At 40.1% G+C, this 23449-nt stretch overlaps 1 protein-coding gene and 1 long non-coding RNA gene across 2 annotated transcripts; both read right to left on the bottom strand.

Moving 5' to 3' along the window:
• Positions 1–1407: 1407 nt before the first annotated feature.
• On the bottom strand, positions 1408–7403 carry LOC116265533 (proteasome subunit beta type-2-B-like). Its single transcript, XM_031646204.2, has 3 exons — positions 6954–7403; positions 6550–6673; positions 1408–1939 (listed from the first exon to the last, which is right to left on the bottom strand). The coding sequence occupies exons 1-3, from the start codon at positions 7109–7111 to the stop codon at positions 1607–1609; spliced, it is 615 nt and encodes a 204-aa protein (XP_031502064.1). The 5' UTR covers positions 7112–7403; the 3' UTR covers positions 1408–1606.
• Positions 7404–11372: 3969 nt separating this feature from the next.
• Positions 11373–14806, bottom strand: LOC116265203 (uncharacterized). The gene is made up of 2 exons (XR_004175007.2): positions 14513–14806; positions 11373–14298 (listed from the first exon to the last, which is right to left on the bottom strand). It is a non-coding gene; the product is annotated as an uncharacterized LOC116265203 (long non-coding RNA).
• Between the last annotated feature and the right edge of the window lie 8643 nt (positions 14807–23449).

The following is a 23449-nucleotide window of genomic DNA, read 5'->3' as shown; positions in this document are numbered from 1 at the left end:
ATCCATCTGGCCATGTCATTAAAGCGCTCCTGTTTTTCAGCAAACTTTTCAACAGCCATTAGATGCATGGGACAATAACATTATATTATTGTTTCCAAACAGCCCTTAGTTATGCCAAAGTCTTTAATTTTTTTTTTATAAATGTCTGAAGTAGATAAATAAAGTTATGTGCATTAACCGGGTAACTATTTTCATTCAATTCACTTAGATGTGGCTCCGTTTAAAGTCCTTCTCAGCTCTCTCTCTGTCTCTCTCTCTCTCTCTCCCATACACACACACACACATGGTTAGGCCGGACTCTTAAGTCGAATAAGGGATGACTTTGGTCATAAATAGAATGGTACTGATTATTTTGGACATAAATAAGATGATATGGATCGCTTAACACACTAAAAGCAATTTATACAAGTGTTGACTAAACTGGCTGATATCTATGCCGGAAAACTTTAAAACATCTTTCTTTGTTGTATAACCAGATAAGTTTTTGCACGTGATTAGCTCTTCGTAAAAACACTAAACAGTTGTGGCAAAATTGAACCATTTTTAATGTACTCGGTGGTAGTTAAGGGCAAAAATATGGGTTTAACATGCAAAAAAATGAAATAATTAATAAGGCAGAGACTATTATGTATGGGCCAATGATTAAGAACATTCTTGAGTAGAGCATTCATATGGATAAAAATTCTCACAAATAATAGAAAAATCTCGCCACCATCCACATTCTTGTTGCACTGGGGGCATAAATGTGTAACCACGCCTTTGTATGCTACTTCGCATGATGCACGTAAAATGTCCGAAACTATCAACACATATTATTGCACTTTGAGTCCAGAGTTAGATTAGCAAGAACTCCCTCGGTGTGCCCCCACCATACATAGAACACAAAGGTAGGTGGACCGGAATGAGACCAATATATCCTGTTCAGGCAACTGCTGACGACACCCTAATGCAACCACTGACAACACTCTCAGTTTATTTCCAATGACAGTCATTAACAATACAAGAACATGAAAGATCGTCCCAGAATGTTGCCCGCCGGCACTGGAAGGGTCCAAGGGTTCATCACAGAGATGAAGGCGGACAATAATATAGGCCATGAGGCTCAACAACTTCATTGGAGACAGGAAATTTATTTCACGTCCTTTCAATGGAAGGCATCTGGTAACCCTACAAATAATAAACTGCTTGCCATTCACAACTAAACAGAAAAAACAAAAAGAGTCGGAACAGTAATGAACTGGCACAAATCCAACAGGAGCTCCCTGACTCTCTCTACCAGGCCAGTGTATTGGACTTGAGACCTTCAAGTCGAGGACAAAGGTTCAGTAGCCCAGCTTGCCAAAATGTTGCAGAGGGTTGCCTACCCTACCCGCAGCATGTTATCCAAATAAAAGTAAAAATGATTAATTGGCAAAAAAGTTCAACAACTATAAAAATATGCACGTCTTTAACTTCCATACAATGAAATCGAGTTGGTTCACTTGCATCATCAACCACAAAGATGATCTGTCCTACAATACTGTCGGACCCAGTATCAGTATAACGAAAATGGGGTGTAAGTGGGAAATACTAATATTCCATGGAAATAAAAAATGACAAACAAAACTTAAGCAGCAGCAACACCTGCATCTTTGATGGTTTCACGCCAGGCATACTCCCATGCTCCATCTTTATCCACAATCTTGATCACAAAATTAGGTGGGGCGACAACCAGTCTCGACCTAATCTCCATTATGCACTTGTCTATGAGGTCAACAGCCTCCTCCACGGACATGCCACTGTGATAGTGTCTGTCCATCATTGACAGGCAGAAATAGGAACCGTAACCAAATGCACCTTTCTGGATCTTGTGGAGAGTGGCAATGTAGTCGATATAATACAGAGATGGGCCAATTTCTTTGTCATATCCAGCAAGAAGAATATTTACGAAGTATGGATTCTAACCAACGAAAAAAGTAGAAGACACTAGTGAGAAGTGAATATAAAAGTTATATTCATAACTCTAACTGTCACAATGATAATACAGAATTACACGCACAATGTCACAAATCAGCAGGCAAACTACAGCATTTCTGAAAGAAAGAAAAGCCGCCCACTCCTCCAGCCCCTTTTCTGCTTTGCGGGTGAAATTGCTTAGAGTTACACAGGCTCACCAAACATGCCATTACAAAAATACAAGGAAACTTCATTTTCTGATGAAATTGATGTGATGCAAAAGAAAGAAGGGTGAAAAGGGTCAGGCGACAAGCTTATAAAGATAGGCACATCCATGAAGTACACCAAATAAAACTGGTTCGTAAGAGACACGGTAGCCAAAACCACAAAAGAAATGAAAGGCAAAAAAAAAAAAAAAGGAAAAGAAAAAAAGCATCTACACCAAGTTTTTCCAAGTTAGTAACATGAGACGAATACCCATAAACACTATACTAGCTGAAAAAGTAACCAGAACAACCAGTGAATGAAGCTAAGCTTCCAGACTATTTGAACTGCAAAGGTGAAGACTTTGCTTAGGTGCGCAAAATCACTGCCCCCCTAAAGAAAAGATTAGTCAGTTTCATGAGCAGCAGAACTTAACAGACTTGGTATAAACTGTAAATCCACATGCAATCAATTGATCTATGCAACTTCCATGCTGAACATTAAGCATGCTGGCATCATTTTCCAGTCAAGAGCTTATATACAGTCCAAGACTTGGAGTATAGTCTAGAAAATCTTCGACAAGGCCTTCTAAGAAATGTCTACTACTTCAACAACATCAAAGCCAACACAAATCAGACTCTTCTGAAGATCAAAATGGTTGTGTGGCTCTATCTTATGACTGGAGGTTTTGTCAGGGAATGCATTCTGGCATCATTGTTCAGAGAAGCTGGGGAATCTCCAGTATCAATAGTCATTGTGCAGATATCAAAGAGGAATTTATGGACTGTAGAGTGCCACTACAGATGTGATATGCCAAGCAAAAACCATGGTGAATATCTCGACTCTCAGACACAACATGAAGATATCAGAATAGCATTTATTGATGCCCATTGGTATCTAAAATAACTTATAGCAGACAAGATAAATGCCTAGAAAGTGCACCGAAATTGCTTAGCCAAACATTCCTAGTTTCACCTGTTCGGGTTTTCTGGATTTTTTAGCTCCTCCTTGTCAAGAGCTGGTTGCACAATGGGACCACTTGAGACATTTTGACCGGTAAGGAGATTTGGTTTTTCAGTTGACAGCCTGTGCCAGATATTGGATCGGGAAAAAAAAATCCACATTCAATCAGGGATACAAACTGATTCAGGCACTACTGGATGTTTCCTAAAATAAGCTTTTTTATGACCTTATCATATCTAGGATTATTCTGTCTACACATGTGGGATATCCAATAGGTTATTTTCGATTGCAGTAAGCTTTGTTATGAGGATCTCTAGGCATTTCTTGATAGCCCCATCATATTCCTAGATCATTTAAATAATCAGTGCAGTACGTATCGTACGATACGTACCATCACTTTTTTAAATTTGTGATACGATAACACCACCTGTATCGCCGACAGGTGGTGTATTGTATGGGTATCGCACGATACACAGCCTGTATCATACGATACAGCGCAATACACCTTGTATCGTACAATACATGTCTATTTTGAAAAATATAGGGTTAAAACTTAAAACCACCCTTTTTCAAACTACTTTTTAAAACTTTCCTCCCTCTTCATTTCTGAACATATCTAATAAACTAATAGTTGAAGAAGGGGGGGGGGGGGGGACTGTGGCAATTGTCAAAAGGAATAATCAGTGTCACCATGAAATCGTCAATTTGAGGGCAGATTTGTGCATGCATGATTGATTCTTGTTTAGATAAAGAGGGTTTATATCTTCTCGACAAAAATGAGAATGAGATGATAAAGATTATGAATGAAGCTGTTTTCATTTGTTATTTGCATTAAAATTGAACAATTACGTCTTGTGATGTGATGTATAGTGGACATAAAACTTGGTTTTTGGTGTGTTATGGATCTGGTGACTTACTTAGGAGTTATTATGTAGATCATCTTATAAATTATGTTTCTTGATGTCTTAGCTCATGTTGTGTTACTATATGATATTATGACCACTTATTAATGTTTGTGAAGTAACTTTATGCCTATAATAAGTCTGCCATTATGTATGACGTTTTTTCATTAAAAAAACATATTTTTATTTTTCTTGATTTATCTATTTTTCTATTTTTTTCTTACTTTTTTGAACAAAAAATAAATTTACGATACACATACAATACATTACGATACAGTGTATCTATTGGCCGGACCAATACAACTTTTGATACACTTTCAACAACATCATAAATAATAGTTTTGATGCTGCGTGAACTCTGTGGCCTTCCAAGAATGCCCTTCCTAATTTTGTGCATTATTTCCCAAGCAATCATCAACTTTTATCCAATAGACAAATTTGTAGTCGATGGAGATCTAGCCAAAAATATGACATGACATACTTCATCCAGGTTAGAAAATTGAAGTGATGAATGCAACCTCAATACATTTTGACAAACCTCAAAAACTACAGGACGCAACACCAGACCTTTTCGGAAACAATCCAAGCCTAATGGGGATTACACCTATTTCTCTTAGTTTCCAGTGATAAGGGTGAAATAATTGTACAAGTAAAAGCCACAGATATATCAACAGGTGCTGCTGTCATTTAAAAGGATCGTGAAACAAACCCTCGGCAAAAATGTTGCTCTTACATTATTGATCCAATCCAGACAATCATTATATTACAAGTCCCGGCTTTATAGTTCCTTTCTTTTCAAGGCCCAAAAGGAGGGTATGTTGGAATTTCACAAATCCATTTCTACCTAAATTGTCAATGGCACAAAGAATTACTTTGTCTTTTCGGCCAACAAACAAATATATTGGGACATATATTCAAATGATTATCTTGGGTTTTTCCAAATTGGTTCTATTATGGTCTAAAGCACAAGGCCAACTGAATTCAATGGTATTGGACACGTAGATCAAACAGACTCCTAACTTCAATTTTTAGAGTACTTTTTTAATGTTATTACAATCGCAACTAAACCATTCGCCCTGCTCTAAGTACTAGTATGACCTTTATAGGCCTAATCCATGAGGTACCTCAAGTAGTGCTGTTGAACCCACAGACATGCAGGCGAAGATAACTTTTTCAAAGCAAAATGCAGCAGACAGCATGTCCGTTCAAGTTTAAAGGTTAAACCATCAGTTAACAGGTTCAAAGTGGAGGACAACATGGTTGATTTGAAAAGTTCAACTAACAGCACAAAGATAATAAGGACAATGTTAGTAATACAAATATATGCCATCGTGTTTTCTTCATTGACAATAACACTAAGAATTATGTTCCGGTGTTAAAATTATTTGCAAAAATGTACAATCTTAATTGAAGACAATTAGGATGAGTTAAATTTCAACATTTTCCACCTTATTAGCATCCCTACATCCTTCTCAGATCAGCCATTGTAGAGATACCATAACCATCCTTAATACCTAATGGGCTAATCCTCAGTCTCATAGCGGTTAAGTCAGTGTAGCTATGACTTTGAAAGGTGTAAGACCCTGGCTGATGAGATATCTACAAAGGGGCCAACATAAACAATTTTGGCATCAAAAGCACACTGCAGGGAATTCACACAGCATGGCAATTTGTTGTATGAACTCTCTTGCTATTGCCCCTTAGACAAATGATTCATTATGTAAAGCAGTCCCCGGGAATCATTATCACTGATAAGGAATAATAGACGTCATATCTACAATGGTAAAATCACATACCAATCAGAAATTGGCGACACAAACTGCCCGTGCTCAAAACGTGGAAACACACCGGGATGTAAACAAGATGATCAAAATATTATATCTCATCCTAGTGTTGAAAAGCTAATTAATAAACTCCTCTGTTTCCAAAGAAGAACCCAAAAAACCCAAAAGAAGATCAAGACAGTACCTCACCTAACAAGAGGATAGTAATTTGCACGAGCTTCAGGAAACTAGTCTGTCACGCCTAATTAAATAAAACTTAAGGATATTAACTTCAAATATATTTTACAAATGAGCGCACTCTTGCTTCCTGTTTCTTCAATGATATCGAAATTAACAGAAAAGGAAAGCCAGGACCATTACATTGTCAAAAGTCAAAACAGACCCAAGAAAACCACTATGATCTTTACAATGCCGAAATTGATAAAATAAAAATCCTTCATCATCGCACTTTGTGACCGACAAAAACTTACAATGACGAGAAAAGAAGTTTCTATTTACAGTTTTTGTTCAAATGATCTTTACAATGTCGAAATTCATAAAACAATAAACTCTCAAGATCGCACTTTGTGACAAACAAAAACTTATATTGATGAGAGAAGAAGTTTCTATTTACAATTTTTGTTCGAATCTAAAAGCAATTTCATCCACCTAGATTATCAAGTCAGCAAGAGATAGAAAGGAAGGGCAGAATAGAAGGATTCGAAAAAACCTTCAAATGAAAATAAGCTGAGTAGGACATTAACACGCCAAAAGTAAAATACCTTTCTCAGTGCAGTAGCGAGCTCGCCTCGGGTGAAATTTGCTGCTGCTGCAGTAGTTAGAGGGATCCCGTTGCGGAATTGGTAGAGATGAACGTTCTTCTGGATGTATTCAGTAAATTGAACCCTAAAATTGATACCCACGTTCGAGGAACAAACAGAAGTAAGTCCACAAACTAGCACCAGATTTACTCTTTCTCAAGAACGAAGAGTTAAAATGAACTCAAAATCAGCAACCCAAAAACCTAAAATCCAAAAATATCCTCAATAAGCAAGAACGCCCAAATACATGGAAATGTATAGAACTCACCCAACTTCGTTCATGATCATCCGAAGAAATCCCTCAAACCCAAAAGGCGAAAAAACATAACCAAGACACACACACACACACAAAAATAGAAAGAGACCTGTCGCCGCTTTCGCCGCTAGCGCCCATGAGTTTGTGGGAATCAAGAATCATGATCTTGTCCTCGTTTGACTTGTGTACCAGTATGCTGTTCACTGCCGAAGTGTCGGCGGCAATCACCGCAAACCCATCGCCCACCAGCCCGAACACACACTCCATTTCCCCCTTCCCTTCTTTTCTCTCTCGCTCTCTGTCCCTCTCTCTCCGCGCAGAGTCTTCCTGTGTGATTTATATCGAAAACTCTTTTGCTTCCTGTCTTGGTGAAGAAGAAAGATGTGGAACAGTCGTATATTTGTCTCTCTGCCCAGGAAGCGTCAACTTTTGCAAGCAACCTCCGCTGCCTAGGTGCAACATGCTCAAGGCCCCTTCACTTCAGCACAGCTTCTCTTCTCCTTACCTCTCTTAGTTGATCTGTGGCGAAGTTAGAGGCTGCCCTTGGGCCATGGTTTAGCGAGCTTCTTACTCGCCTCTCTTGGCGAGGTTATGCAGACTTTAGTAAGGGCCCATGCCTTTCTCTATAGTTAGCAAACTTGGGAATCGAAGTTGGATCGTCCCACAATTGGGTCACCGGCGGGTCCGTGAGTTTACTCGGTGACTTGGCTGAGTCAGGTCATGTATTTTTACTATATATTTTTACAACAAATGTACAAAGATGTTGAAAATATTTGTATAATGAGTTGAAGAACAAATAATTATCATCTACATAATCAAATAATAATAAATTATGAACATTGAGAAAACGTATGTTACCATTTATTTATTAGGTTCTAGGTGCTGTTTAGATTGATATGGTGAATTCATTCAGTAGAAAATAAAAAATATAAAAAGTAGAAACCTATAAATAATAAATAAGAGCTTGTGATTAGGACGATAGTGTCAGAAAAAAAAAAGTTTGCCAGATAAAAAGTGCCATTAGAAGTCAGCAGTCATTTTAATCAGGGACATTCACACGAGCGAAGTGGATGTCCAATATCCACCACCATATACTACTAATATACTACTACAGAAAATAAAGAATACACAGTAAAATCGTCACTAGAGAAAAAGCACATGTTTGGTCCAAAGGCAGATAGAAGAAAATAAGAGAGAGAGAGAGAAAAAAAAAGAGACTCTCATCTCCAAAAGCCTCACAGGAATGCAACCCTACAAGGAAGCTTGGGAGATGGACGGAAAGAAGTCGGAACTCCGGCCAGACCACAAAGTTCTCTAAAGAGTGAGGAGACTAATTGACCTTCCAGCTTTGAATGTCAGGCTATCTCATGACACTAGGGTGGGGTGTGACATTAGGAATGAACACGAGTAGAGTGGAGTGCGAGTTCAGCCAATTCGAGCTCAACTCGACTAATGAAACCTCAAGCTCGAGCTCAACTCGACAGTTACGTGTTGAGCTCAAGCTCGACTCGACAGTTATGTGTTGAGCTCAAGCTCGGCTCGATTGAAGCTCGACAAACTCGTTTGAATACTCTTGCTTCTTCATTGTGGTTTGATTTGTCACTACACCCTTATGTGTTTATTCCCTCTGCCACCTTACCCCAGACTGCTGAAGCCCTAGCCGTCGGCCGCACTCCTGCATGCACCACGATGCTGGACCGGACGAGTGACGACCGTTTGTCACCAAGATCGCTAGATTGTCTCCCGGTAATAACCGATCAGTCGTCGGCCGAAGACGCCGTCGGCACCGGACCTGGCCATAGCCACTGCCCGTTGTCGAGAGTGCTTGCCTGGTTCATCTCCCAGACCCATTCCAAATCTAGTATCTCCAGCACCAACTTGGGGAGGCGGTGTTTGTGGAAACGGAAGATCTGTCATCTCTGGACACCGATGTCAGAGGAAAGCAAAGTGCACATTCCATTCCAGGGCATGATTTACGCACGCAGGCACCCTTAAACATATATGGCGCCAGTCATTTGGATAAGATGTGATACAATACAAAAGAGGACAACCCTTATTTATATATAGTAGTTTCACATTTTTAGTCATAACTAGTTGGTTTTTACCTAGATAAATAGAGAAACTGATAGAACATCGCTGTCCAGGCGCTATCGCTACCAAGATCATGCTCAGCAGGGTGGATTGTTCTCAACTTTGTGGTTTGCCACAACGTTTCCTCCTATTGCAGGATCAGGGGAGGCAAATGTTCGTTCGTCGGTTGATGGTCGTGCTGCTACTTTGGAAGCCGAACATCAGATCTACTGGCGTGCTCCTTCGCTGCAGCCTTCCCTGTCGCGATTCCGGCCTCTAAACCTTCATGGGTATGCGCAGGAATGCACCGTGAAACACTTCTTCGTGTTGGCTGGGGTGAAGCGTAGGCTGTTGATCACTTGGACGGCTGGAAGCAGCCCCTTGTAATCTTCAACCATGGATTCCTTCGGCTGGTTGGGGAGAAGAAGAAAAGAGTATTGAGGACGGGAGGAGGATTGACGCCGTCGGATTGAAGAAAGACACCAGCAGTCGCTGGTCAAGGGTGAAAAGAAATCCTTCTGGCCGCCGCCAAGAAGACGAGTAGACTGGGTAGAGAAGAAGATGGGATGAGAGAGAAGGAGAAGTCCTACGCTGGGAGAAAGAGAAAGTTACGAAACTCAATTCTTCATTATCAAAAGCATAACTAGGGTTTCACGCCCTTGAGTTTATATACAAGAGAGAACGTCTCGGTTCACTAACTCTTAACCGAGATGGTATAAGAACATAAGCAAAAACGATTCTAACATGTCTCAAACCGAGACGGTACAAAAGAGTAAATAAACATAAGCAAAGGGGCGTTTGGAATGGATCTGGTTGCGCATGCTCTCTCCATGGATCCAAACCCTGTCTCATCTTTTTCGACCTTAACTGCTCCGCCTACTCCTCCCACTGCAGCCATATAAGTAATGCCCAAGGGTTCTATAAGTATCAAGCCCTAAACCATGCCTAGGTACTGTGTGGTCCAACTCACTCGCGTGCGCTTGGCCCTACGCACATAGGTGCTAGTGGCCGACCCCGCAGGCCGCTTCTTGGGCTTGCGTCCATCCTCGGCCGCATGCAAGGCTGCGGCCTGCTGCTCTTGGCGCTCCCTGCTGAGGCTAACCTCACAAGGCAGCGAGGACATAAGCCTGTCGAGTGGTAATCGGCGTGCCCAGCTGCTACTCACGCCGCTGGTCGGCTCCGCTCTAGCGCTCTCGGGCCATCCTCGATGGTGTCAAAATTAAGCACGTATATCCTTTTTTCTTAAATGACCATGGGGCTTTTTAGAGAGAACATCTCTCCCTCCAAAGCCTTGCCAAGACAACATCATGCGCGCACAGCTCATGACCTTTCTAAATATAAATTTGCATGTGCTATTGCATATATACTATGATTGAAAGCAGATATCATAGTTAATCTTGTTAAATTTACATTTGGAGGTATACTATATACTGAAAGGACATAGCTGTATTCTGTACACAATATATTTATCCATCTGCCATACCCAAATTATGTTACGCTACTGCACATACTTGGCTAGGAGCTTTTTACATTCATAAGGTATAAATATATTTCCTACTAAATAAATGCAAATCATATGGTTGCTCTCTCTCTCTCTCTCTCTCTCTAATTCTTTCTCCATCCGGCGTACAAACATACAAGCACACAACACAAACTCTTACTGAATGTGCGTATGGACATATGGATCCTCTCTTATCTACTCGGAACACGTCCCAAAAAACTCACATTCCACCTCCTTTAAAACTGTCTCGTCCTCAAAGTTGGGTGCAGTTTAGACAGAGAGCGTGCAGTTTGGTCAGAGCCAAATATTGCAGGAGCTCTTTTTCTCTTTTAAGATGGAGGAGAAACGGATTATTTTCTTGGACAAGCTTGCTGTCGCCTTTTGAAGCTGTTTGGCAATAAAAAGTGTTTTGCTATTCCATGTAACATATAACAAACTGTTGCTGTCAAAATCGTTCGGTAGCAGTAGCCCACTGTTGAATCGGCCTTTAAAAGTGAGGCAAATTGATAAATAGTTAAAGATTGATTATAATGTGTGTTACTATTACCAAAGAAATTTATGAAACAATAATAATGTATTAGTATTGTCAAACAGTCACATAATATCTTTAGTTTTTCAAGTGGACGTGAGACCTACAGCCCAAAAAAAGACCGAAGCCCCTACCCAACCCTCCCCCATCCAACCACCCAACCCTCATTTCTTAAGATATAAGACCTGTTTTGGTGCTTTGAGATGTCATCCCTACCGCACTTTAGCTTAAGCATTGATTTGGTGCTTTGAGATGTCATCCCTACCGCACTTTAGCTTAAGTGTTGATTTCATATTTGTAGCGCAAAAAGTTGAACTTTTAAAATTCATTTTAAAAGCAAAAGTTGATCACCTGCCTGCTCGAAGATTAATATCTCCAGTTACACAACTCCATTTAAAGGAACATAGGCATAACGTAGCTGGTCGAGCTGAAAACATGTATTATCTATAGTCGAGTTAAAAAAATGTATAAAGACAAGTCTTTAGTTTGATTTCAGTAGACGTTATGTTATTGTGTCTTAACGCTGACACTAAAGGAGGACTTGAGAAACCAACGCGCGCCTTTTACCCCCACACTCATCAAACACGAACCAAAAGTCGTCCGGACTCTATTATCCACATTTCATATAATCTATCCTCTTGGCCTCGGGCAATGGACCATCAATGGAACCCCTCAGGTCACGCAACCACCCACCAACTAAGCGCCAAAGATGAAAGCAAAGGGACGAGGGAGCGACGAAATTGCCCAGAGGGAATGTGAAGGCACGACTGTCAGACAAGCAGCAGTGGATGGCCCTCTCTCCAGAGAATAAAGCTGCGACGAGCAGAAGCCTCAGCAGTAACAGATAGGCACGAATGGTGGAGCCAGCAACCAACCATAATCCACAGGTTTCCTTTTTCTGTTTCCCCATTCATCTTTCCAAAGTTTGTACCACAAAACTTGAGTTTCCTTCCTTGGGTGGAGAACATGATTCAGTCGCTCGTTAAACTAGGGAGCAGGACACGATAATTACAGGTAGAAATGGAAGACGAGCCGAACAAGATGCAGATGACAAGAACTATCGATCTGGCGTGCTTCGTGGAATCCATCTTTACCTTATCCGCCTCATGATCAATCACGAGAGAATTTATAATAAATTCAAGTGATTCCCAGAATGCTTATACACATATAATCCTTTTGGCTACTGAAACTGGATTCTTGTATTCCTAAATTTTCAGTGGCAGTAAACTTCCCAACTCTGTAAACCGCATCTTTGGACAGAAGGTTTTGTTTTCTAAATAGGAACGCACATAGGATAAGAATACCTGAATGCGTATGTCCACAAGTGTGCATAAGCCCATAGAGTAGTCCCACCAAAGCAGTAAGAGGTTACCGTTGAACACTAATTAGCTATCAGTCAAATTCCAGACCGCTTCTGCTGTTCATGCACTCACGACAATATAACTACTTAAAATTTTGGTGCGTGCACATGTAGGGCAATACAGAAAATGAGATGAATGTCTCTCTCTCTCTCTCTCTCTCTCTGTGCAATTTAAGAGCATTAACTAAACGAAATTCAAAACTACTAAAAGGCAAATTAAGAAAACAAGGCGCAACAGACATGCCAGTCTCAATAAGCAGAAGAACGTGTGTAGTATTATGATTGGCGAAAAAATTATACTTTCGCACTTTAACGACGGCAGACACTACGAACAAGAAGATAAGCCCTTTAAAAGGATATGATCAATGGGAAGCTTGCGGGAAGAGCCGCATCGATAATGTAATCCCCTGCAGAGACGTAAAAGGAACATTTTATTTCATTTTAAAAAAATCTAGCATCAGACAAAGAAGACTTAAACCCCTCTTTCTTGCTAAAGTGAAAGTTCGGAGCAGAAATACAAGAGTACTTTTCTGCACTTTACCCGCGTGGCATATATAACAGGAAATATTTCATTTTTGCCGCTTGAAGCGTGTCTATCCTCAAATGAAGATTTGAAAGATATCACATACATCTTTTTTCATATATTTTTAAGAGGTGCTATGCATATACAGTACAAGATTTATGGTTTTGTTCACCTGGATTTCCTTGTGAGCGGGAAATCGAAATTATGCAATTCTGCATTAGGCAGACTTGTCTTGATAAGTAGACAAGTAAACGTGAGATAAACTTTTAGATAGCATTAAGAAATAAATGACTCTCTTCTGGAATTTCAGTAAGGTTTACAGTAATACCAGTGCCCGCAAATATCTGTCCCTCCAAAATGCAACGTCTGCAAGCATGGGAATTAGGAGGTAGACAAAGCAGACATAAAAGACACCATGCATGGTTAATTTTTAAGACATCGTAGCCACGCTGCAAACAGATATAGCGCTGCGCAGACTAGACAGAATCGATACTCCCCTCTGGACAATATCCAAGACACAACTCAAAGGAGTAATAGTCAAGGTTTTTTTCACCCAAAGGCAGAACCAATGTGCTGTTACTGCCTGTAAGTAATGAAAGTATATTAGGTAGACGAATGGAGAAGCAGCGGGCAGCCTTCTACCTGTCCAGTGTACGCATATGCTTCAATGAATATGTATGAATGTCTATAAGCAGTACCTGTATAAGAAACCTGGCGTCTCCCAGTGGTCCACATGGAAAAGGCTAGGGCTTCTTGGACGGCGAAAACGAGTAGCACAACGGCATAACTCTATTGCAGCCCATCAGCGTCTATTTTTTCACAATTTTCTCAGCACACAAAGAAAACTTTACCTCCATAAAAAATGTAGAAATCGTTGCGTCAAAGCCCTTAGAACTTCATAAATAACAGGACTCAATCAATGGGTCCAAACAACAGAGAAATCAGTCAACACCCTCATACGAATTAACAAAGGTCTAGCTGAAAGAGGACGGTCACTATAGTGTATTCTCCAAGTAAAAATACATTTTTTTACAACTTCCTGATTTTCTTCGGAACAATCAAAACATGTGGTGCATGCAATTCAATTACTTAAAAGCAGATTTTATAAATCATCCTATAAAAATAGAACGAGAGAGAGTAGGTCGTGAGGCATTCGAATTCTCACAAACTGATCAAAAACCTCCCTCCTAATAATCGAGCCATATCTGGTAAGTATCAGATTATCCAGATAAACACAGAAGCATTGTGTTAAACACAGCAGGACGAGTGTTACCAACAGTCTACTGGCCACTTTTAGAAAAAGAGATAAATTCCGGTAACAGCTAATCTAATCCAGGCATCAGGTAACAAAAACCAAAACTGTAGACAGTAGGTACCACGAAATGAAATCATGTGAAGATTCAGAGGCAAAAAAAAAAAAAAAAAACCATCATTGTACCTAAAGTCACCAGCTTTCAGCAAATCAGACTCACTGAAACAAAGAAGAACAACGGGATTAACTTCAAACAGAAGCCCAGGCGTACGGAGAAACGAGCAAAAGCAACAAAAGCCGAAAACTTCGACGCGCGAACCAAATAATACCCGGAATCAAGCACAAGCACATAATTTTTTTTATCATTCGGGGAAAACCCCGCAAGAGAATTCGAGATCGAGGAGAGAAGCAAAAGAAACGAGAAAGGTCCGACCTTCCTCCATCCCAGAACACCCTAATCCCGGCGGCAGCCACCCAATCCCTTCCGTCACCGTCATCTCCGATTCAGTTGATGCAAGGCGGGAATCCGACCACTTCTTCCCGGAAAAGAAATCCGAGACGCAGTCCGTGCGTAGGGAGAGGGCGGATTCCCGACCTGCACCAAGCGAATCGGAGAAGGAAGTGAGCCATCGACCGCTGCACCAGAAACAGAGAGCTCGAAAGCGAGCGAGCGAGAGAGAGAGAGTGGAACTCCTCTCGCCGTGGGGGGAAACCCTATCGCAGAGAGACAGATGGTTGCGGGGGGGGGAAGAAGAGCTATTTATAAGGCCACCGCCCCTCGAGCTTCAGCCTACCACGTACCGAGGGGTGCTGGAGGACTTCGGTATTATCTGTGATGTCAAGGGCATACCGGGAAAGCTAAAATTCGCACATGACGTCGGATTATTCCTCTTGAGGAGGACCGACTTTCTCTCACTACTTCAGATCCAAAAACTGCCCTAAGATCCAAAATCCATACGTACGAAGTAGATGTTCATTGGGTCTCAGTTGGATATTAGACTTGGATTTAGATTCAGTTACAAAACTGAATAGTGAATCTGAATTCCATTAGTGATTTGGTTCAAATTTTACCATAAGAACTGCATCTCTTCATATTGGGCAGCAGTTTCAAGTAATTTATTCTATCAGCATCTTTTATCGCCAAATAATGAACAGTCTTGTTGCCAGACATGTCTCTCCAAGTCTTTTGAGCTGTTAATGGATGTAGCATAGTTGGTTCGCTCGACCGAAATGCAAAAGTCCAGTCGTCAGCTTTACTATGAAAAAAATTCATGGTAAAAAGTTGGACCCTTTGGGTCCGACCTTTTTTCCAGGGTAAAATTACCATGATCTATCTATTTCAGCAGGGTAATTTTTCTTGTGTTTGATTTGAAAGTGAAAAGCCATATAAAAAACGACAAGTTTTTCCTGATGCGCACTAAAATCCTTGTGCATCAAATGAGGTCTTAGATGCACGACATTCTAACTCGCAGGTGTACTACTCCCCACTCAATTTTCAAAGCAACTTTAGATCCTAGAGGCTAAGGGAAAGGGGAAGGGACTTCCGTTTCTTTGTCGAATGTTCTTGCACCTTCCTAGCCTTCGAGGTTGGCGACTTGGATAGTATTTAAATTGAAGGAGGTCAAAAGTTCAAAACTTGAGAGAGAGAGAGGGGGGAATGTTGGTTCCAGCCTTTCTCGAACATCAGTTTTTGAATCCATCATTTTTGTCTGTGAAAAACTAGAAAGGCCGGGATCACCTTCATTTCAATATAAAAAGGACTTCAAAGTGTTTCAATGAAATTATTTGTCAACCCGAGCAGCCAAATTGGCAAGAATCGGCATTTGAATCGAATTGGTAGCAAACTAATTCCATATTGTGGCTAATCTAAAAGCACCAAGTATTAACTTTCAGCTATTTGTATAATATGTATATTTTTTACTTTTATTTTTCATTTTTCTATTTATTCAAAACAACTGATTTTTTTATTATATTTTTTACTGGTTCACGACTAATTCAACTAAATTGGTGAATCAGCCGATTCACCAAATCGACAGTTCTTCCCATCATGTTCACAAACCGATTGTTGAACTCTTAACTGTTCTCCTTTTCTCTCTCTAACTATTCTCCTTTTTTCCCTTTTCTGAAAAATCTTTCCCAAATTTTTCATAAGATAGTACAGCCCAAAGAAGCTTCAAGAATCGTATCGGAAGCACGTTCTTATGCACAAATGGGTTTCTTTTTTAATGTATATATATATAACATTAATCATTTTAATAAAAAAAAAAGGTTCACCTTCTTTACGAACGGGTCAAAGAAGAAATTCATTTTCTCAACAAGGGGAAAAGACTTCAAAACTGTTTGAAGCACACTTTCCAAGTCAAACAGTGTCTCTAGTAACTATGTTCTCCACACAAACTGATAAAAGATGCGCCCAACTTTCTTACTGAAAAAACAAAGGAGGAGAAAGGAGAATAAGGGTTTTGGCATGAGACTTTGAGGCTGGCACTCTCTAAACCGACATGATCTGGTGGAGGACAGTTCAATCTCTCTCCTCAGATGGGAAAAAGTGATTTGACACAATGGAATGAATTTCCACATAAAGCCAGATGTAATAACTAAGCTTTGCATGATTTTGAGACATGGATTGTTGCTACCCACATGAAATTCGCAAGAAAATGATTTCTGAGTTGGGTGTTTGGAAACAGTAGAAAGCGAAGCAACAGTTTTCCAAAAGGCACTGGTTCATGTCACATCAGTTTCCAAAGAAAGTTTGCATAATTTTAGTTCCCACATTACCAAAAGGAAGACTGTGCATTGAAGGGCAACCTAAATGCTATTCAGTGAAGACATGAGAGTTCGAAATGGATTCAATCAGCATGCGAGGAACAGTTAAGGCTGCTTGGAAGTGACCACAACAGGAGTGTGTTGATGCTTAGGGGCAGAGCAAGAAACATACAGACACAATCGAAAAAGGTGGCATAGGAAAACTCTGATAGCAACAGAAACTCTTTTGGAGAAACAAGCTGTGGGTGAAGTTGGTCCAAATGGAAGACTATTACAGCACAAATTTCTGATTCTAATGGTAAAAAGACAAAAGAACTTCATCTTTACGCTTGGAAAAAGGAAGAAGAAGGATTATCTTTCCATAAAGATGTCATACGTGCTAGAAACTGGTTAGTGCTTCCAAGAGCTGCTTGATGGGACAGGGCGACGGGTTCCATCAAGTGGTACATTTTGTTAGGTCCCTCTGCAACTTTATAATGAAAATTACTACTGAAGGTCCAAGAGAAACTTCTTCCATGGTTGGCTAAGCTGTTGCCAGAATCAGGCTGCTTTTGTTTCATAAAATCAGTCTCATGGTGAACGTTCCCAACAAAGTTTTTTGAGACCATTGAAAGATGGTGTGCCTTGTCTCTTTGGATTGGGGTCGATCACAGCAAATATAGCAATCCACCGAACAGCTTGGAAGACACTTAAGTGAATGCTACAAGAAGGAGGAGCTGCTATTTAGAGTCTAGTAGAATTCAGACAAAGTTTTCATGGCTTCTCTTCATGGAAAAGCTAAAAGTGATAGCTGTAATTTTTAGCAGCTAGCTGGTTGGAAGTACTTGCAAAGGGAGGATGAACTATGGGGATGCCTCGTTGCAGTCTTGGAAGCTCATGGAGTTCTACCTGGCTACAGGAAGCCGTCTTCTAGTTTGAGATAAAATCGAGAAGATGGTACTGCTCTATGCAATTGGTACCCTCTTCTTTGCAGAGAAAAGGAGGAAACCCACCGGATTTGGTTATATGTTTTTTGAACACCGCGTTCTCCCATCTGGAACAGAACTGAAACCAGCAAGATTCAAGGCTACCAAACGTGGTCTTAGTGTCCTCTTCACCACACCCATCTTTCTGTCACCATGTTTCTATGGGGTCCTGAATATATATATATCTTTTTGTTCACCCCATATATATATATATATATATATATATATATATATAAATGGGGTGCAAACAAGGGCGAAGACAGAAAATTTTGGTTTTGGGGCACTAACCGAACTCTCGCTTAAGAGGATGAGTGTTTGCGGCGCATTGACTTGGGTCTGGTGTGGGCACAGAAGTCTACCTTTAGTTCACAATACATTATTTAAGGGTTGGGGTGGGCAGTGGCCCACACCAGTGACATAGTAGCTCCGCAGCTACTGGTGCAACCAATGGCAGAAGGGGTACTCAAGTCACCAGCATAGGTCTGATGTGGAGCTCCATGAAATTTTTAAGTCATCACATTTTAATGTCATTTTTCATTTTTTCAATCAAACTTTTGATGGGCCATGGCACGCACTAGCCCCCAGATATCTCCGCCAATGAGTGCAACCCCCACCCATCTTCATTAATTTTTTACTCCTAAATGTATGCTACAAATTAGGTATTTGTCTACATGACACAACAAAATGGTTGGTCGTTGCAACCACACATAGAAGGTCCCATCCTGACAAAAAAAATTTACCAACTATGTCGTGATTTTAATCATCTTTGATCGCTAGTAATTGATGGTGTCACAGTTCTTTACCAATTCGTGCAGTTTTCATTTCCAAGCTCTGTTCTAAGGACAAGACTCTCTCTCTCTCTCCCCTTCTCTAGTGCCAAACATCACTGATACTAGTTAATGTTGCTGAAAATAATTGTCATAGAAAACACGTTTTATTCGAAAAAAAACGTGAAAAACAAGTCAGCCGTATAATACACATATAATACTTGTTTTTCATGTTTTTTGTATTTTTTATCAAATTTTATTTTTTTTATAATTTTCAAGATTTATTAAATGTTTCAATTTTTTTTTTAAATCACCAAGATTTTCCTGAGATATACAACTTTTGTCGTCTTGAATATGAGAAATTCCTGGCTATGTAATACTCATACACTTTTTTTGTGACAATAGCTGAAATTGACCTCCTAAAAGACAATATTGGAAAAGCTTCACAACCACCCCTTTATTGGGGCCTGAGTGGCTGATACGATGTCTACCTAAAAGTATAACTTTGTTTTTGTTTTTTTGTTCTTTCTTATGAGGAGAGGGAATAACAAAAATTTCCTTCTCTCTCAATTGCATAACCAAAGTAAAATGCTTTTGTCTTGTTCATTGTTCATTGATGCCTTTCCTGCCATGATAAACATCATCTAACAGGATTCTAAACATTCGATACTTTTATGAACTTCTAAGTTTATGCGCACAAGAATTTTAATGGTAAACTGTAGTCAGGCAGCCTACCAAATTATGTTAGGTGGATCAATGAAGTTCTTGTTGGCTAGAATGTGCATGCCAGAAAGACTTGAGCTGGAGAGAATTGTGTTCGCTGGACTTAATAAAGTTGCTTTTTGCCCATATAAAGGATACACGGTTTCCTCTTTTGAGAAAATAAGAAATTTTGCAAAATTTGGAAACGTCATCTCATCTACTTCAACAATAAGTTACATGGTAGGAATCTGAAATTAATGATAAACAAAGTATTTTCATTTATTTGGCTACGATTTTCAACAATTTACTTTCATATTCATGCAAAGTTCCTTTGATTATGAGTAGGCATGAGTGCATACTTTTATGATTAAGCTAAGGTCAGGCAATTACAGTTTATGTCAAACAATGCACCCTGACAATTGAACCACGATCTCCTTCAACTTAAGGCCTTCAAGATAGAGCTCTTGCGGTTGGTGCGTATAAAACTCATTCTTCAGTGATTGTTTGGTGGCGGAGACACTTTGTGAGTGTCCCATTAATTTGCATCAAAGATTGAAGCACGTTCGTGTAACAATAGCTCTAGTATCTATGAGAAACACACAAAATGTCTTTGCTGCCAAATGACCCCTTTGAGTAGCTTTGAATCAGACATCTCAAATTTGTTTATGTCATTCTTTATCTTGAATATGCCATTCATTTAAGAACTATCTTCTTAAATGACAAAGTTGCATGAGATTCAATGTCCCAAACACTCCCTCACCAGTTGCATCTCTAGAAGTCACATAGTTTTCAGTTTAAATTGCTCGACAATGGGGACCGAGTTTCTCAGGACAGTTCTCCCCACGTTTGTTTCTAGTCTTTCAAACCCGAGACAGGATGTCTCAAAAGTACATTTTGAGACAACTTGCCCACGCATTCAAACACGCCCTTTAAATCGAAGGCGATGCTGCAACCCTCTAGCGACTTGCACGGCCATAGATGCCTTTCCGGCCAAAATAATTGACCTGATCACAAGATTCCTTCATGCAAGAACAACACATGCATGGCTTTTGGCGTTATTGCACATGTTGTACATGATTGGCTGTCTCTCCAGTTGCACATCATAGTGCCAAAAACAATAGTTAAACAGTGAACTAAACAGAAAAAACATGTGATGAGTTTCAATTAACTGTTTACTTACAAGCAAGAAATAGTTGCTGAAAAACCAGGGATCAGTCAGAAAGTTTTTTTTGGACTAACAAGGCATGCAAGAGTTCATTGGTTGAGAGGTTAGAAGTTGAAGGAGGTTAAGAGTTCAATATCCTGAATCTCCGGCGAATTCGCAATCTGATAGTAGTCTGCCTAACCAAGGGTTAGGAAACTTTTGCGCTTTATACAAGTCTAGGCTGCAAACATTATTACATTTCTTTATTTAATCAGATCACCAGCCTTATAATCTTTTCTTTTTTGCTTTTGGGATATGTTCCATATGATGCCCAAAAGTACCTTTTCCAAGCATGTGAAAGGAGTTCTTTTTGTCTCTAGCCTAATTTTTTTGTTGTATAACAGCAAGAAACTATAAGAAGCCAATTCCAGATGAAGCATGCATCAAGGCCTATCATAGCTGGTCAGATTAGTGGGCAAGTAAAAACTGGTTGTTAGTTTGATTCCCGTAGGCACGACTCCCGTAGACTGCAATTGGTGGATGCGCTGCACTTTAGTTAACGAGTGTCTTGCTTTTCACCCATACGCCGAAGTAGTTCTGGACCACAAGATGGGGTGGTTTCGACCTCTCATTCAATCGCTAATTGTAGGTGATGCATTAATCGCTAATTGTAGATGATGCATTCGACCTCTACTGTTTGCGGTCCAAAGGAGTAGCGCCCACGGTGGGGGGAAGGGAGAATGGTTTCAACCTCTCATCGAATTGCTAATTCTAGATGATAATTAATGTTATACCTGCCATCGAATTTAAGATAATTCTTCCTCCAAGGATTGAGCTGTCAGCATGGTTGCAGGCCACCATGATATTACTTGATTTCTTGATCACCATTACTTCCTCAAAAGAAAATGGAAACAGATTCACTAAAAGTTTCCTCTCTATCTGATATTCAACTCTCTATAGTAGCTGGCAGATGAAATTGAACAAATATCTTTTGCAACAGCAATTCACTAGAAACATCGGGCCTAATTTACAGAAATCGACTAGACTGAATATTTGAGGAGAAGATAAAAGAAAGCAAGAGATTCATGAATTATTGTTTCATCTAACCTCCGCAGCAAGTTCTGCAACAATTTAATAATGGAGACAGACAAGCCAACCTTCTATGGATCTTCTATAATGTTCCAATAGAAAGAGCAAGCCCAAGAAGTCCATACCAAAGTCTTGTTGTGCATGTACAGAATTGGATCTCAGAGATCCAGGTAGGTCAATTATTTTATTCTTTTGATAGGTAAGGTAGGGATAGGCAGATTACTTATCCTTTTATACCACAAAATGCATTCTGGATATTAGATTGTTTACCTTCAAATTCAGTTTTTCCACTCCCAAGTAATGAGGTGGTACACTATATGTGAAAGTCGCCCCTCTCTCTCCACCACTACCTCCCCCTCCCACCCTCCAAGGCTGTTTAGAGACATGGATGGTCATACAATAACTCTTGAACTTCATTATTGCACATGCGACTGTTTGTGATGCAGAGAATAGCATCCATGGAGATCAGATTGAAGACGCATCATCACCGCTTCCTCCAGGTCAGGGGCGGAGTCAGAAATTTTTTGTTAGGAGGGCCGAATTAAAGTTTTTAAATTTTAACAAGAGCCGAAATATCATTTTTCAAATTTTTTATATAGGACAAGTGAAATTTTCTAGAATTTACATTTAATTTTTTATTTATTTTATTTTTTTTTTGAAATGAGCCCTCGGCCCATGGGGCTCCCCTGGCTCTTCCCCAACCAGTCATGCTACATTCTTCCGGGTAAATAATGAGGTGAATAGATCTCTTCTTAGCAATCACCACTTCTGTTTTCCTGCCGGCTGACGGTGCCTCACCTTTTGGGTGCATCCAAATCTAACGTCGAGGCACACTGTCTGTACTGGAGATCTTTTTGGTTCTTGCATGTCTTGGGATGGAAGGCAGATATCCCCATGAACAGCCAACCCCTTTTCAGATTTTTCTTTTGTGATGAACACATGGAAAACAAGCACGAGGAAGTCGCGGTCATTTTTTTTTTTTTCAGATCATAAATGATCTTTAACACAATCCGAAGGCAATCTGTCATTGGTATAGATGAAATAAAAGCACAGCTACGTTAACTGAATTATAGATTTCTTTCTCAAGCACGCAAGCTGAAGTAAACACATGAAGGAGCTTTAGCAGCGGAAAGGGGACCTTGTTCAACTCTGTGTCTGTGCAGCAGGGTCACCAGAGGCTGAGCGTCATCTCCAAGGGGGTTGGTACAATGGAATCAAGTAGGGGCAAGCATGCGAGCAGTTTTTCTTTCAAATTCTCAAATGTCAACTTTATGTGCTGCAAACGAAGGGTTACCGATGCACAAGTTGAAGCGCAGAGACATTATGTTGAGGCACCGAAACAAACCATGCATCATGAGGAATGATTGTTTGGGTGGGGACTTCGGCCTTCCTTCGGATGGTGAGTCAAACCCCACTCACCCAAAGTAAACAGACTTCATCCAGCCCAAAATTATCCGTTGTTCAACTCTATACCTCCAAGAGATCTTAAGTTAACCAATTAACCAGGTTGAGACAGCCTTAATTGAAATGCACCTATTGTGATGGGCTCTCTTGATTGATTGACGCAGGAACGGAAGGGAAGCTCTGCCCATAACTGGTTCTTTTGAACTCCGAATGGCAGTGGATGAGATGCATTTTCTTAATTGCGTTTCTCTTTCGTATGAGAGCTGAGTAAAAAGAAGAACCATGTTCAACTCGCGGCGTATCAGGGTACCACATGGATGAGTCGCCAGGCAATATCAGCTACTCATTTAATAGACAACCAAATGAATTACTTTAGTTTCTAGGCGACCTCTTATCTCTGCGCAATACAGACCAATAACTCACACATATATTACTAATTGCAGTTGGAAAGCTAACTATAGCCAGAATCAATGAACAGGGCTACACACACACACAGAGAGAGAGAGACAGAGAGAGAGAGAGGTTATAGTCTG

The sequence above is a fragment of the Nymphaea colorata genome, chromosome 12 (genome assembly GCF_008831285.2).
Source record: "Nymphaea colorata isolate Beijing-Zhang1983 chromosome 12, ASM883128v2, whole genome shotgun sequence".
Classification (NCBI taxonomy): domain Eukaryota; kingdom Viridiplantae; phylum Streptophyta; class Magnoliopsida; order Nymphaeales; family Nymphaeaceae; genus Nymphaea; species Nymphaea colorata.
This window is presented reverse-complemented; position numbering and strand designations above follow the sequence as displayed.

Coding starts and splice junctions, on each gene's coding strand:
- LOC116265533 (XM_031646204.2), bottom strand. CDS start 7,111: ATGGAGTGTGTGTTCGGGCTGGTGGGCGATGGGTTTGCGGTGATTGCC. Junction 6,674..6,953: donor AGCGGCGAAAGCGGCGACAG/GTCTCTTTCTAT, acceptor TATCAATTTTAG/GGTTCAATTTACTGAATACA. Junction 1,940..6,549: donor TCGCTACTGCACTGAGAAAG/GTATTTTACTTT, acceptor TTCGTTGGTTAG/AATCCATACTTCGTAAATAT.